Source organism: Paramormyrops kingsleyae, chromosome 1 (genome assembly GCF_048594095.1).
Source record: "Paramormyrops kingsleyae isolate MSU_618 chromosome 1, PKINGS_0.4, whole genome shotgun sequence".
Taxonomy (NCBI): domain Eukaryota; kingdom Metazoa; phylum Chordata; class Actinopteri; order Osteoglossiformes; family Mormyridae; genus Paramormyrops; species Paramormyrops kingsleyae.
In genome coordinates this window covers 35,249,709-35,266,859 of record NC_132797.1, presented here as the reverse complement: position 1 = coordinate 35,266,859, position 17,151 = coordinate 35,249,709, and the positions used below count along the sequence as shown (strand labels likewise).

General features: G+C 42.0%; 1 protein-coding gene across 5 annotated transcripts; it reads right to left on the bottom strand.

Moving 5' to 3' along the window:
* Positions 1 to 15,563, bottom strand: tmem237a (transmembrane protein 237a). 5 transcript variants are annotated; one of them, XM_023805678.2, is made up of 14 exons: positions 15,361 to 15,563; positions 14,507 to 14,551; positions 12,348 to 12,402; positions 10,905 to 10,918; positions 10,411 to 10,482; positions 10,174 to 10,263; positions 9,922 to 10,030; positions 9,610 to 9,767; positions 9,160 to 9,283; positions 8,145 to 8,336; positions 3,670 to 3,743; positions 1,268 to 1,355; positions 858 to 979; positions 1 to 683 (listed from the first exon to the last, which is right to left on the bottom strand). In XM_023805678.2, exons 3-14 carry the CDS (start codon positions 12,353 to 12,355, stop codon positions 616 to 618), a joined length of 1,119 nt encoding a protein of 372 aa, XP_023661446.1. In that variant the 5' UTR covers positions 12,356 to 12,402; positions 14,507 to 14,551; positions 15,361 to 15,563; the 3' UTR covers positions 1 to 615. The 5 variants fall into 5 exon arrangements, with proteins under 5 accessions (XP_023661446.1, XP_023661448.1, XP_023661445.1 ...); XM_023805680.2 differs by having other exon boundaries at positions 10,905 to 11,271; positions 12,348 to 12,379; XM_023805677.2 differs by having other exon boundaries at positions 12,348 to 12,379.
* Positions 15,564 to 17,151: the final 1,588 nt, after the last annotated feature.

Genomic DNA, 17,151 nt, shown 5'->3' with positions numbered 1-17,151 from the left:
CATTTAAATGACTGCTTTAAGTAAAGTGTTACCAAACTTAAAAAGACAAGGTTTTTATAAACAAATGTAGAAATTGTTATATTTGCCTTATGAATGAAGAGCAAAGGTGTAGATTTCAGGTCCAGAGAGTACAAATCCAGAGCAAGATTTTGTTTCAACCAACCAGTTGAGTACTCCGTGACTGCGACTATTTCTACTCAACTGGTTGGTTGAAAGAAAATCTTGCTCTGGATTTGTACTCTCTGGACCTGAAATCTACACTTATGATGAGGAGCATGATGACCATTCCAGAAAAGAAGTAAGGTTTTTGAAACTTTAAACATTATTGTTACACAGTACCATTTCATGAGTCAAGTGAAGTGTTTCAAAAGTCATTTGGACTTTGAATATCACTCCTTGCTCTGAGAAAGGTCCTACTAATTGGTTAAATGTGTGTAATAGTATATTTTTAAAACTGAGCAGAATAAAAGTAAACATTTATAAATACACAGTACCTTACATAATAAAAGCATCTTCAATCATTGAGTAGTCTGGGCAAAACTAATATATAAAGACATATAAAGATATAAATTGTACATAAAATGTGTAATAAACAAGCAATGGCAGGTCTCTCTGTCAGGCTGGGATTTCCAGCTTCTTCTCTTTATGTGGCACCTCATCCACATCCATTGTCCTTAAGAATTCTGAGGAGGGAACATTTGTTAGCTTTCCATAGCACCGTAACCTCTCCTGACAGGATAAAAACCATCTTAAATGTTCCTTATAAAACTAGTATTGCTACTTTTATAACAGTTTTACTGTTATAGATCATTGCTAGTCTATTGATTAACATGCCTGCTTTTCACTTCTGTTCTTACCCTCAGTGTAATCCAACTCAGGTCGTGTAGAGAGGAACGCCCAGGCCAGTCCCACCAATACTGCCACCACTAGGTTCACCACAATCCAGTTCTGCAGGAACCTTTGCTCTGAGCCTGTGGGCCTGGGAGGAACATCGTTTGCATGGAAACCCAGGGAACTCTGTATCCACAGCTATAAGGCTCAGTTCCCAGAACATAATCCACACCTTTTTCCAGAGAAAGTGTTTTTTTTTTTTTTAAATGGCTATCATTGCAATTGCATGAATATTATAAAAAAAATTCACTGCTGTTAGTCTACTTGTGTTTTTGCTGTTGTGCTACGCTTAAGATTCAGGACTGGTCTGGATAATGTAGAACACAAATGGGTGAAGTAGACAATCTGGAGAAATTAGAGACAAAAGCTTGTATACCACAACGTCCCATTGCCAGAGTTGTAGAGATTGATTCGGTCACTGGTCATCTGCTGGCTGAGAGAAAGGATCAGGGCTGCAAAGTACACTGTAGGGAGATAGAGTTGTGTTAACACACTGTACGGGTACTGTACTGACAGAGTATAGAGCCATTATAACCACTGCATGCACACTGTATACAGGGACTGCAGGGACAGAGGATAGAGCCATTTAAACCACTGCATACACACTGTACACGCACTGCAGCGAGAGAGGATATAGTCATTTTAACCACTGCATGCACACTGTACAGGCGTCTCAGGGACAGGGGATAGAGCCGTTTTGACCACTGGACACACACTGTACATGCATTGCAAGGACAGGGGATAGAGCCGTTTTGACAACTACATACACACTGTACAGGCACTGTAGGGAGAGAGGATAGAGCTCTTTTAACCACTATAAGCACACTGTACAGGTACTGCAAGGAGAGAGCATAGAGCTGTTTTAATCACTGTATACACAATGTACAGGCACTGCAAGGATAGAAAATAGTGCTCTTTTAACCACTGCATATACAATATGCAGGCACTGCAGAGGGAGAAGACAGCATGCACATTACATACACTACATGTGTAGACGAGACAAACTAGGTTAGTCACTATATACAGTATATTCATAATATAAACATACTGATGCTGCACATTTTAATGTAAAGGAATAGCCAATGTGCTCTCCTGAAAAGAGCTACAAAAGATTAACCACTATTTTCCACCACAGTTTTCTTTTGCTGAAAATCTGAAATTTGTGTACATACTTATTCACAGTATGAGGTAAAGTTACTTTTACCTACCAGAAGACATATTTTTCAACCAATTAAAAAAGCAGTAAAATGTACTAATTTCTTGGAAACTGAATACGATTTAATAAGAACATAAGAACATAAGAACATAAGAAATTTACAAACGAGAGGAGGCCATTCGGCCCATCAAGCTCGTTTGGGGAGAACTTAGCTAATATCTCAGAGTTGTTAAAATCTTATCTAGCTCTGATTTAAAGGAACCCATGGTTTTAGCTTCCACTACAATAGCAGGAAGACTATTCCATACTCTGACTACACGCTGTGTAAAGAAGTGCTTCCTCAAATTTGTTTTAAAATGTTCTCCCGCTAATTTCCACTTATGGCCACGAGTTCTAGTATTTAGACTAATATTGAAATAGTCATTTGGCTGAACAGCATCCAGACCCGTTAGAATCTTATAGACCTGAATCATATCCCCCCTTAGTCTCCTTTGCTCAAGGCTGAACAGATTCAGTTCCGCTAACCTCTCCTCGTAAGACATTCCTCTAAGACCTGGAATCATTCTTGTAGCTCTTCGTTGCACCTTTTCTAAGGCAGCAATGTCCTTCTTGAGGTATGGTGACCAAACCTGCACACAGTATTCTAGGTGGGGTCTTACCAAGGAATTATATAAGTGTAACATCACCTCCCTTGACTTAAACTCCACACATCTAGAGATATAACCCAACATTCTGTTCGCCTTTTTTATTGCTTCCCCACATTGGCGAGAGTGGGACATGGAAGCATCAACATACATACCGAGATCTTTCTCGTAATCAGCTACCTTTATTTCAGTGGAACCCATAAAATATCTGTACTGTATATTTCTGCTCCCTGCATGGATTACCTTACATTTATCTGTGTTAAATTTCATCTGCCAAGTATCAGCCCATTCGCTAATTAAATCCAGATCCCGTTGAAGCCTCTCTGCTGCTAGATTAGTATCTGCTACCCCGCCCACCTTAGTGTCGTCTGCAAATTTAACCAGTTTACTATATGTATTCGTGTCAATATCATTAATGTAAATTAGGAACAATAGTGGTCCTAAAATTGAACCCTGCGGTACCCCACTATAAACGGAGGCCCACTGTGACATAGTGCCTCTAATAACTACTCTCTGCTTCCTATCAGTTAGCCAGTTTTTGATCCAAGCTGCCACAGTTCCTAAAATTCCTGCAGCTTTAAGCTTTAACAAGAGCCGTTTGTGGGGGACAACATCAAAGGCTTTCTGGAAATCTAAGTAAATCACATCGTAGGCCTTTTTGTGATCAATTTCACTTGTAGCTTCCTCAAAGAACTCAAGCAGATTCGTTAAGCAGGATCTACCTCTCCTAAATCCATGTTGGCTATCCTTTATAATGTTATTTGCATCTAGGTACTCTACCATTTTCACTTGAATTATAGCTTCCATTATTTTTCCAGTAATGCTAGTTAAACTGATTGGCCTATAGTTTGCTGGATTACTTCTATCCCCTTTTTTGAATATGGGTGTTAAATGGGTTATTTAGATTTCCACAGTGCTAGGATAGTGGAGGACTGTGAGTGTGTTTGCCAGGAGTTGGTTTCAGTGACTGTTACTCACAGATGGAGGCCAGTGCTGCTGGCTCCAGAGTGAGGAAGCACTTCATAGCCACAGACACCTTGGCCAGGTTCACCCTGAGAAGGAGAAAGACACCAGGCAGAATAAGGAAGGACCACAGCTGCCCAGACTAATGCATAAAACCCACAAGGCATCAAACACAGAGACAAAAGCCGCTTTCACTCATGAACTCTGGACATGGTCCAGAGAATCGCGTCCAGACGTTTTCCAGAGTTGCCCTTTCACACGTGGCACACAAGCAGAGATCGTCTGTATCAGACATGTTCACACCTACTAGAAATAGTTCCAATTTGTTTAGACAAGGAGTGATGCTTGGATAGATCATGTCAGAGGCAGGACATGATGCAAAAATTATGTTGTAGAGATCGCAGTGTTTTGCTTACAGCACATATCCGCAATGTCAGTGAAAGAATGGAAAGCAATATACAGGCAAGCAGAAAAGAGTCTGAACAGAGCCACAGAACATGGACAAAGTGTAAATGACCCTTTGTGTTAATGACCCTCCTTCCTTGCCCTCAAAATGTTTGTATTTTTCCATTTTTGTGCCAGTCGCATGACAGAAACATGATCAACACCCTACTCACTCGCGACAAATTCTCCGGAAAATTTCCTGCTCCATTCACACTAGTGTTGTAGTCAAGACCGCCTAAACCGAGACCAAGACATTGCAAAGACCGGAGGGTATCAAGACCAAGACACTGCCGAGACTTGAGGGTACCAAGACCAAGACCAAGTCCAAGACCAAGTCCAAGACACACTAAGGCGAGACCAAGACCGAAAACAGACTAGGACTAGAATCGACATCACATTACTCAGATCAACTGTAGAGAAAAAAGGCATTGCTGTAAAGTGTCATTACTCGTTAAATCAAATTCATGTTATCTTTTCAATTATATTGTCCATATGTCCATATGTCTCTCATTTAAAATCTCCCAGATTTGTCATAGTTACGAGGCCTGATGGAAAATAATATTCTCAGCAATCCTCTCCTATAACCATTTTATCAGACCTCGTCAAGGGAAAGAGATGGGATGTACCAGAAAGATGTTCATATTAAGTTTCTAATACCAGGGACAGAGGCCTCGGGTAAGCTATGAATACGGCTATGTAATGATCCTCTGCTTTGAATTGAAGAGAATGAGCCTCCAGATTGACTTGCACCTCCAAGACCGTGCTTTCTAATGAATGTGAAATACCTAATTTAATTAAATTATAACTATGCTATTAGTGCTGGAAGATAAAACGATCTCGATTATTTATCGATAAAAAATACGGACGATCACGATGATACACACAGACTATAAAACTCGATCAACCAAATTTGCTCCGTTTTAGAGAATGCGCTGAGACAGACAACTCGATGGCCTATCGAGCAGAGGTTTACTGAACGCCAGCACAACAGCCAATCACCAACGACGTTGTAATTTTGCCCATCCTCCCTTAAAGAAGCAATGGGTGCGTTCGACTGCAGCTGACGCAACGTGGAGTGCGATCTGTCGGCGGCTGCAGGGGTGGAGTATAAACTGACTGCAGCCAAGTCGGACAACTTCTACTCCTCGTAGTCTGTGAGACCTGACTGCAATGGCAGCACTGCCAGAAGGGTGTAGATAAATCTATACAAATATTACCTGCATGCCTTCTTCACAGATTGGACGATCGGTATGTCTTTCTGATAGGTATGTCTGATGGGTATGTCTGTCTGATGGGTATGTCTGTCTGATGGGTATGTCTCATGGGTATGTCTTTCTGATGGGCATGTCTCATGGGTATGTCTTTCTGATGGGCATGTCTCATGGGTATGTCTTTCTGATGGGCATGTCTCATGGGTATGTCTTTCTAATGGGTATGTCTTTCTGATGGGCATGTCTCAAGGGTATGTCTTTCTCATGGGTATGTCTCAGGTGTATGTCTTTCTCATGGGTATGTCTCAGGTGTATGTCTTTCTGATAGGTATGTCTTTCTGATGGGCATGTCTGTTTGATAGGTATGTCTTTCTGATGGGCATGTCTGATCGGTATGTCTTTCTGATGGGCATGTCTCATGGGTATGTCTTTCTCATGGGTATGTCTCAGGTGTATGTCTTTCTGATAGGTATGTCTTTCTGATGGGCATGTCTCATGGGTATGTCTTTCTGATGGGCATGTCTCATGGGCATGTCTTTCTGATGGGCATGTCTTTCTGATGGGCATGTCTCATGGGTATGTCTTTCTGATGGGCATGTCTTTCTGATGGGCATGTCTCATGGGTATGTCTTTCTGATGGGCATGTCTTTCTGATGGGCATGTCTCATGGGTATGTCTTTCTGATGGGTATGTCTGATTGTTATGTCTTCATGGGTATGTCTTTCTGATGGGCATGTCTCATGGGTATGTCTTTCTGATGGGCATGTCTCATGGGCATGTCTCATGGGTATGTCTTTCTGATGGGCATGTCTCATGGGCATGTCTTTCTGATGGGCATGTCTCATGGGCATGTCTTTCTGATGGGCATGTCTTTCTGATGGGCATGTCTCATGGGCATGTCTTTCTGATGGGCATGTCTCATGGGCATGTCTTTCTGATGGGCATGTCTCATGGGTATGTCTTTCTGATGGGTATGTCTGATTGTTATGTCTTCATGGGTATGTCTTTCTGATAGGTATGTCTGTCTGATCGGTATGTCTGATCGGTATGTCTTTCTGATGGGCATGTCACATCGGTATGTCTTTCTTATCGGTATGTCTTTCTGATGGGCATGTCACATCGGTATGTCTTTCTGATCGGTATGTCTGATCGGTATGTCTTTCTGATAGGTATGTCTGTCTGATCGGCATGTCTTTCTGATGGGCATGTCACATCGGTATGTCTTTCTGATCGGTATGTCTGATCGGTATGTCTTTCTGATGGGCATGTCACATCGGTATGTCTTTCTGATCGGTATGTCTGATCGGTATGTCTTTCTGATGGGCATGTCACATCGGTATGTCTTTCTGATCGGTATGTCTGATCGGTATGTCTTTCTGATGGGCATGTCACATCGGTATGTCTTTCTGATCGGTATGTCTGATCGGTATGTCTTTCTGATGGGCATGTCACATCGGTATGTCTTTCTGATCGGTATGTCTGATCGGTATGTCTTTCTGATGGGCATGTCACATCGGTATGTCTTTCTGATCGGTATGTCTGATCGGTATGTCTTTCTGATGGGCATGTCACATCGGTATGTCTTTCTGATCGGTATGTCTGATCGGTATGTCTTTCTGATGGGCATGTCACATCGGTATGTCTTTCTGATCGGTATGTCTGATCGGTATGTCTTTCTGATGGGCATGTCACATCGGTATGTCTTTCTGATCGGTATGTCTGATAGGTATGTCTTTCTGATGGGTATGTCTGACGATTAAACAAATAAAGCAGCACAACATTACAGTAACTAACAATAAATAAATCATTAACTTACGTGTACTGTTAGAGCATTTATGTAATTTATTTAAACTTTATTTTACCAGTAAATGAACTGAAACCAGTTCTCACTGCTTTATGTGCTTTTCGGGAGACATAGCAGATAACACATTGGAACTTCCTGGGATACAAACGTCATGCGTGTGACTAAAATCTTCAGCCAATAAGGGCAAAGTTGTGTCGTCACAGAGGCGGTTCCAGTTTGTGCTGCACGGTCTGTCTCAAGTCGTCTTGCTCTCGCGAGGATTTTGTACCATGTGACATGGTGATGCGTGGTGGAACATTTCTTTGCCGACTTCGCTATCATGCGATGTGTATGAAGTGTGTGGACTGTGAAGCACTGTGTCCATTGAGAAAATGTATACAATGTAACGTTTTTAAAGTAGATGCATCTGACTGGTTGCATTTGAATTGAGGCGCGTAATGAATAATGATACTGTTCTGTGAGGATGTGCTGTTTTCTCTTTTTTTCCCCATCCCATCGAGACCGCTATGTCCGAGACCAAGACAAGACCGAGACCAAATAGGGTCGAGACCAAGACAAGACCGAGACCAAATAGAGTCAAGACCAAGACAAGACCGAGACCACAAAAAATTGGTCTCAAGACCAAGACCGGTCTCGAGAACTACAGCACTAATTCACACAGGGTGGGGGGGGGGGTGCAAACAGAAATGAGGAGGACTTCATATTAGGTAGCTAGCATGGTAAAGTTTGTTAAATGTCCAGCATGATTGTTTCATACACACTTACAGCTCTTCTGGGTAATGTCTAGAAATGTTCAGGGTGGCATTGCATGTCTGAATGAGGCTATAGATAGAAATCAATGTACCCCAGCACTTAAAAATTGAGAGAACATATACTTTCACACAGACACAGATACACACACATAAATATTCCCCTGTCGAGAGGGACATTATGCACCTCCAGATGGATCAACCACTCGTTCTCTCTCTGGCACACACAGGTGCATGCAGCAGAGAGGCCATCCACAACAACAAAGAGGCAGGGCAAGCCACCTGTCGAAGGCGGAGACGGTACTGAGAGCCAGCAGCAGGTAGAGCAGGGACTGGGCCGGGTAGGCCAGCGTGTGGTACTGCTGGAGAAGGTTGGTCAAGCTGCTGAGCCGCTCCCCGGCCAGGACGTACACCACAATGGTGTTCCAGACAGCATAGCCAGCCAGGAAACCTTGTGCGAAGAGACCCATCACCCTGAGGACAAAGTACCATGCAGACACTCTATATTAGCTTATCCACTCTCAATCCACTTAGCCATCTTTTTATGTTGAATTAATAATGGCTGATTTAATGGTGGGTGGCTTGGTGGCTCAGAGGTGAGCACCATGACCTCATTCAGTACCTCCAGGTTTGTGTGTGTGTTTGTGGATTAGGTTTATATTACATTGTGGGGACACCTGTCATTTTCATGTTGTGGGGACCATGGGACCATGTGTGTGTGTACATGCATGCGTGTGTGTGTGTGTGTGTGTGTGTGTGTGCATGCGTGCGCATGTGTGTGTGTGTACGTGCATGCGTGTGTGTGTGTGTGCGTGTGTGTACGTGCATGCGTGTGTGTACGTGCATGCGTGTGTGTGTGTACGTGCATGCGTGTGTGTGTGTGCGTGCATGCGTGCGTGCGTGTGTGTACGTGCGTGCGTGTGCGTGCGTGCGTGTGTGTACGTGCGTGTGTGTGTGTGTGTGTACGTGCGTGCGTGTGTGTACGTGCATGCGTGTGTGCGTGTGTGTACGTGCGTGCGTGCGTGTGTGTGTGCGTGCGTGCGTGCGTGCGTGCGTGTGTGTGTGTGTGTGCGTGTGTGTGTGTGTGTGTGTGTGTACTCCCTGGAATTGCACTGACATTCTATCAAGGGGGCTACTTGCCTTATGCCCCCTGCTTCCAGGGATAAGCACTGCAACCCAATACTAGATAACTGCTTATGTTAGATGGCTGCAAAGATAACTGGATCACTTGATAATGGCTGGCCCTCAGTGGGTTCTCTTTATAAGCTGTGCAGTCACTAACGTGTCCCCTGCTCACCTGAACCCACTGTGCACCTTCAAGGCCACATCCCGGGTACTCCAGACGGATGTTATCTCCAGGTAATCATCTGTTTGAATGCTGGGCTTGCCCAAGTCTGTGCGATCCGTGGCTTGGAACCGCCCTGCACGCAGCAAACCCAAAAAGCATCCTGAGCTTTGTGTCACAAGGTTATTTATCCACAAATACCCACTGGCAGTTCATTGAGTCTTTGTTGGTTTTAAGTTCCTTGGACACCAAAATGACAAATGGCCAAAAAACTCCTTCATACATGAAGTAAATATCTACTTATCTCATATCAGAATATAATACTTTTTGGAAAGTAGTATAATAGGAACACAAAACAGATTAAATATATAGCGCATAAAGTATGTTGAGAAAACAGTCATAGAATTGTCAAAACCACACTAAATGCAAATAAGTGCTTTGATTTTAGTTGTTTGTACTCACGGTTTCTCTCGACAAAAACTTTGCTGATTGGTTGACTTTGTCCCAGTGGGGCAGAGAACAGGGAATGCTGGGGGATAGCGGCAGCTGCGTTGGTGATGACATCTTCGTCCTCACTGTCTAGCTCGCTGGAGTGCAGCCTGTCACCGATCTTCGGCTTCCTGCAGTGGTAGAGGCATTCTCTGACGCGAGTTCCATCAACATTTAGCTCTCCTCTTGACTGTGCCACTGATTTATCAGGAAATATACATATATGACACCAAGGCCTATGCACAAAGCTTCTGCCAGTCCTCAGGAGCCTATGCCTGTGCTCACTTCTTCTTTCTGGCTTTTGGGGCCTCGTCCTCCCCATCCACAGACTGTTCCACAGCAGTACCTCCATTCGCCATGTCCAGCTGGGTGTGGTCTCCTTCCCGCTCCAGATCTGGAAGGGAAATATCAATACATGCACGCTATGTTATGCTACTTATCAACACTTATCATGTGGTGATACGGTGGTGGGAAACATCCCTGGCCATGCTGCATGTGTAAAACAGAATGGCATTTGAACTTGTTGTGTTGACTCACCTAGAGTCTGTGTTTTCTTTTTCTTCTTCTTTTTCTTCTTCTGAGGTGGAATGTCTTGGGGCTCTGGTGCCATCCTCTCCACTGCTGGCTCTATCCAGAAAACACAGCAACAACTGACATTGCTCACCTGCTTTTTTCATATCAAGACAAACATCCCAAATGCTAATAACGGTGCACCATGATGACGACATCATCTACATGACAAGCAAACCAATGGGTTTATCATTTCCTTCTCACCGTCTCCATCCTCAACTTCATTGGACTCTCTTTTTGACTTCTTCTTCTTTGGTTTAGTCGGTGGCATTTCATCTAAATTAATGTCGGAAGAAAGGGCAGATCAATAGCCACAAAAATAGGAGTCACTAAATAAACCATATGGTGATGTCGACTGGTGAGATGCATGACTGATACTTAACTATCTGTTTCAGTTGATAATTCATGGCTTTGAATAAACAAACACATTTTTAACTTGATAGCAACCCTGTTCCTAATGTCTTTATATGAGAGACACCAATAAAAAGCGTACAAAAGGAAAATGTTTGTCATTGTTTTCATTTTCAGCTGTTTTGAAAACAAAAATTGGGATTGATCTGACACTTAATTTTGGGCTAGCTGAGTATAACAAGAGTTATGAAACTAAATGAGTATAACCACAACTTTTCAGTTAATACATGTGCTAGGAGCAGCTCATATAATGTTGGTTTCATAATTACCAATAAAAGTGTGCTTACCTCCCATGTCCAGACTATTTGTTGACAAGCATGAAACAGGAGCACAAAAGACAAATGTGCCAGTAAGTTTAGTACAGACAGGTCTAGTGTCAGTTTCCTATGGGTGATTTTCTTTGTCACTTATTGATTGATCACCAGCCTCAAATGGGAATTCTCTATGAATTACTTGCTATATGAACTGACTGTCTGACTGTACAGCACAGGGATGAGAAACTGAAGTTTGACATCAGCTTGATATAGCTCTTCAGAGCTATGGATTATCTGGCAAATCAGCTCGGTGGCACAGCTCAAAATAGTATTTTATGGTAGCCAATGTGCCTTTCTGTCCAAGTATCCAGCAGGATCTCAGCACATTTAGGGCACCGTCCTGCAAATAAATTATTGTTACTCTTTACACAAAATAAGTTTATTTTAACTATACAGACTGCCAGGCATGCCTCCAGAAAACTCTGATTAGGCACTAAAAAGATTTAATTTGCCCCCAGATTTACAATGTGTGTTATTTTTCATTTTACTGTAGCAAGGCATCTTCCTAAACGCACGTGCATATATTCAGAGAAATACATAAAGAAAAACACAGTAGTAATAATTATATATTTTATGGCAATTTTACAGTTTTAATTGTACAAACACTTTCTCTTATTATGCCTCTTTTAATCAGAATCAATGCAGGTATCAATTTTGATACATTTGCTTTCAGCAGAAGCATTTTGTGGGTTTTCAGAAGAGATAAATACAGATTGTGTTACTCTGTATAGCACCAAACTCTTGAGGGCAGAACGAAAAATCATTGGTTATCTCAGATATCAAGACAATCAGATGTCTTGGTCCTGCATCCTCTACAATCTGATTGGTTATCTGTATGAACCAATCATTTTTCGTTCTACCCTCAGAACTTTTTTGTATAAGTAAAACTCCCAAGAGCAAAACGCTCCTTGCACTAGATATTTTTCATGCATGGTCCTTTTGTTGTGGAAGATGCCACCTAACAAAATCCAGACCCTCATAAACTTCAAGGAACAGTAAAATGCCATTTCTTCCACAAACACCTCAAATAACATCCTACCACTGAATGGACAGTTGCTTAGCTTTACTGAACATTCCATTTTGTTACTGCATGTAGACTTAATTCCGAATAGCTTTTAGTGCTGTTTACTTGAATAGCTTTTCAAACATTAGATTATGACTGTTTAGGAATACTACCTTGCACTTGTTACTGGTCATTTGAAGCTAGCAGTTGGATCTCTATCAGATGTATGCTTGTGGTTATTATCCTCTTCACTTGTATGTCATTTTGGACAAGATTGTGTGCAAAATAAATGTTCTTAGGCGCATCTCACAGTAAGATTCAGGCAAAATGGAATATACTATTTGTTGAACTCCATACTTTAAAATACATGGAAATGTACGTTGCTACGTCTGATGTATTATATAAATCAATACCTTGGCATGAGTGGCAGTGCACGTGGTCGAAGCTGAAACAACAAAGAGAAAAGAGCTGCAAAGGCCAAAATCCCTGCATTAGGCCACATACACAGTACAGTGCTGGGAGTCTCAGCACTTCACAGTAAGCACAAGGATAAGGAAAACCATGGCAACTGAGAAAAACCAAAAAATAAGATATTTTCCCAAGAGTTACAGCTGCATTTCATGCCAGAACAGAAGACCTTGTTTTACAGCATGGTATCATTTTGTTAATTACGCAGAAAAACACACAAAAACCAAGAGGCGACACATGACCTAGTTACATCAGAGATCGTGATGCAGTTAAGATAAACAACTCACTGTGCCTCAGAGAACCTCTCCAGCTACTGACTGGCACATGTGAAGAAACCCTCCCACACAGAACTGGACCCCCCAGCATAAAATGGCCAGCAAGAATGTAATGCTATTGCCTGGAATGTGTGTGGACCAAACCAACTGAATCCACCCCACCAGAGAAACACACGTGATGCTGCCAAATTGTGGGTGTACATGCTGGGATTTCTAGAGAGCCCACTAGTAGACACACAGCAGCACCCTGGTGTGGAAGCTCCTTTAGTGACAGATACACAGTGTGGACATCAGCACTGTGTATACCAGCAAGGTCTTTCCTCACATGTTGTATCCAACAAAATGAAGACAACTGATTCCCACTAAGCACAACATGGCATATACTCTCAGTAGTCACCCACATCTACCTCAGCAAACAGATGTGGACGCTTATAAACTAATCAATCCTTCCATTTCTAATTGCTTATCCTGGTCAGGGTCACGAGACAATATACTAATCTTTACATTTAAATATTTGACTTAGGCAGACTTTCATCTAGCAGCACATGTGAATCACAGTGGTATTACCTTTCAGTTTAGTATTGACTTTATTTTTCACATCACTGATTACATAATAGCAGGTCCGACTTCATTTTGTTTCCACTATTTTAATTATTTGTTTATAGTGAAATTCTAGCCAGATAGATTTGCCATTGACAAGACATAAACAAAAGGACAGCATGAATGCAACACGGAGTACCTGTAGACAAGGAAATGAGATCATCCTTAAAATGTATATAATCAGCATTTCCTCCAATTCATAACAGAATCAAACCCCAGAAGATCTCATCAAATACTACTCCTCTGGTTCCTAAAGACCACTGAGTAAGACCACAGGGGACTTACCACTTGTTCTGCCCTACTTCTCCTCCAGGAATAACTGGGGAATCGGACTACCAAACTGTTCAGAGGGTTGGAACAGGGCGTAATCCCTGACTAAAGCCACATGTCAGGGATTACTGTGCTGTAGATCACACTCGGGGTTCAGTGACTCGTGGGGAGGAAAGTAAGCAAGGAGAGAGACGCTTCGTGCTGGAAAGAGCATCACAAAAGCAACCCCTGCCCTTGACACTTTCCAGCATCAGATATAAAACCAGCTATTAGAAGCATATCCAGTTCCTACATGTGTACTAGATGACTGGTCTCTCAAGTGCATAGGCTTCCACTTCCCTCTTATTTCTCCATTAATTCATGTTCCAGAACCACACCACTCAAACAATCACCACAGATAGTTTATAAAGCTTTAGAAACTGTGATATCCATAAAGAGAACATGTAAACTCAACACAAACACATACACAAAGACACTAATCAAAACAGGCAGGAGTAAAGCTATAGTGCTGGCCACTGAGCATCTAGGAGTAATGTTAAAATTACTGAATAATGCAAATAACTCCAATAAATAGTATACATGACTCGTGTAAATTAACACACACATATATATAAAAATGTTTTACAGCATAGACAGATAACCAAGGTACTGTGAAAAGAAAGCTTAAAATACTGTGCACATTACACATTTTTATACCTTTTAAAACTTTCTTGCTGAAGTGTGAAACACAGGCATGGCACAAACATGTATATACAAGTGAAAATATATAAAGGAGATGTACTTCCTTCAATCCTCAGACTGAGGGAGTATAATGACCAGGGTCCTTCTTCAAACAGGTTATGGAGGCTTATTTACATACCATCTGATATTTTGTCTTTTTTTCTCTCACATATTAAACTATCTAGCAAAATACACTTTCCTCAAAGGCAGCAATACCTGACATGTGACACCTGACTTACTGGAGGCAGATGCTGATTGGTCACTGGTTGCGGTGTCCTTGTAGGCTGTGTAAAACAATTACAGTGTGAGAGTCACAAAAACAACACTAGACACAAGGAAAACAGCTTCATTTAGTCATGCAGCCAGTCAGATTCTGGAGAAAGTGATGTCTGCTGATAAGGAATACCTGACATGAACACATGTATAGGGGTCATTCCATGTCAAATCATCACACTTTCGGACCTCATCATCATGGATTTTAACGAAACTTGGCATGCTGATTTGGTCACATAAGTAACTCATGAATCTGAAATTGGGCGTGTCTTGGGTCAATATTGAGGGAGATTTAAGCGAACAAAGTTTTAACTTTTTTGGGGGGGGAGGGGACTATGACTTTGACTGGCTATATTTACCTTAATATAAGCTGCACAGAAATGGACCTCATATTGTTTTAAAGCTATTTTCCAGCTCCATAGATTGAACAAATAATATGCCATCCCCATATGAATAATTACTATGTACTATGTAATAACTGATTAAAATATCAAAAACTCAATAACAAAAAAACCTTATATATATATATATATATATATTTATTATTATTATTATTTTTATTTATTTTTTTTTTCCTTCAGTGATATGAAAGGGAGGCATGGAAGCCCATTCCATGAAGCTCCCAGCACACAGTTTTTGTGCTGGAGTTAATGCCAGAGGAAGTTTGCAACTCTGCAGCTATTGTGTCAACAGAGTATTGGCGATTTTTACGCAATTTTATGTATATATGCACTTAACGAACTGTTTGTTGCAACAGCTAACAAAACATACACTCTGCCTCGTTACCATGCATGTGACAATTAGCTAGCTAGCTTCTTACCTGGGCTTTTTCATTTTCCATCGTTGACATTTAGTATTATACAGCATACACACAACGAATAAAACACATAGAAAACGTTAGCCAAATTAGGTACTATAACCAACAGAAACCAATCCCCTTAATGTCAACGATGCAAACACCTGTTACCAAGGTGTTGCTGACTGTTGCCATTGGAGATGTAGAAAGAGGTAGGGATTACTTTACTTCCGTGTCAAATCACTGCCTTTCGTATGTCTCCAAATATATGCGCAACTAGACAACTGCTACCGTAATTTCCTAAGTATATACATAAAGCATAGTGATACAGCGCACTTCAGATTATATTGGGTGACGATTTATCATATCGCAATTAAAGACATATTAAAGACAGCTCTCCTCCGAAATACTCATAAGCATATTGAGAAAATGTGTACGTGTCACACTGGAAAATAATTTGGTAACTAAATAATAAAAAAATAATATTCATACACTATATCAGGGGTGCCCAACTCCAGTCCTGGAGGGCCGGAGCCCTGTGTAGCTTAGTTCGTTCCCTGTTTCACCATAAATGATTCAGCTCAAGTGCTGTGTGGTAATTAGCACAAGGAGTTGAATCAGGTGTGTTAAATGAGGGGAAACACAAAAATGTACAGGGTTCTGGCCCCCCAGGACTGGAGTTGGGCACCCCTGCACTATATGGACCTGGCTATGGAGCCCCTAAAGGGACATAGGTGATAAATGTTTTTTTACAATATCTGGTACACCCCAGATACCAACTGGTGCGCACCAGATACTGTAATTTTTTTTACATTTTAAATTGTATGTCCATTTAGGGCCTCTGTACCTGGCCCTTACACCCACAGGAACTTTTATGACATTCCATTTTAAATCCACAGGAATCAATATGGAGTTGGTTTGCATCTATAACCGTTGCCACTCTTCTGGGAAGACTTTCCACAAGATTTTGGAGTGTGTCTGTGGGAATTTTTGCCCATTCATCCAGAAGAGCATTTGTGATGTTAGGCACCGATGTTGGACGTGAAGGCCTGACTCAAAATCTCCATTCTAGTTCATCCCAAAGGTGTTTGATGGGGTTGAGGTGAGGGATCTGTGCTGGTCAGTCAAATTCTTCCAAACCAAACTCAACCGTGTCTTTACGGACCTTGCTATGTGCACTGGGGCACAGTCATGCTGGAACAGATAAGGACCTTCCCCAAACTGTTCCTACGAAGCTGGAAACACAGAATTGTCCAAAATGTCTTGGTATGCTGAAGCATTAAGAGTTCCCTTCACTGGAACTAAGGGGCCTAGACCAACCCCTGAAAAACACCCCCATACCATTATCCCTCCTCCACCAAACTTTACATTTGGCATTATGCAGTCAGACAGGTAAAGTTCTCCTGGCATCCGACAAACCCAGACTCATCCATCAGACTGCCAGACAGAGAAGTGTAATTTGTCACTCCACAGAAAATGTTTCCACTGCTCCAGAGCCCAGTGGCAGCGTGCTTTACACCCCATCCATCTGACGCTTGGCACTGCGCTTGGTGATGTGAGGCTTGCATGCAGCTACTCGACCATGGAAGCCCATTCCATGAAGCTCCCGGCACACAGTTGCTGGGGTTAATGCCAGAGGAAGTTTGGAACTCTGCAGCTATTGAGTCAACAGAGTGTTGGCAATTTTTACGCACTTTTATGCACCTCAGCACTCAGTGACCCCGGTCTGTCACTCTGTCTCCCACTTTGTGTTACTAAACACTTCCACTTCGCAATAATACCACTTACAGTTGACCGTGGAATATCTAGCAGGCA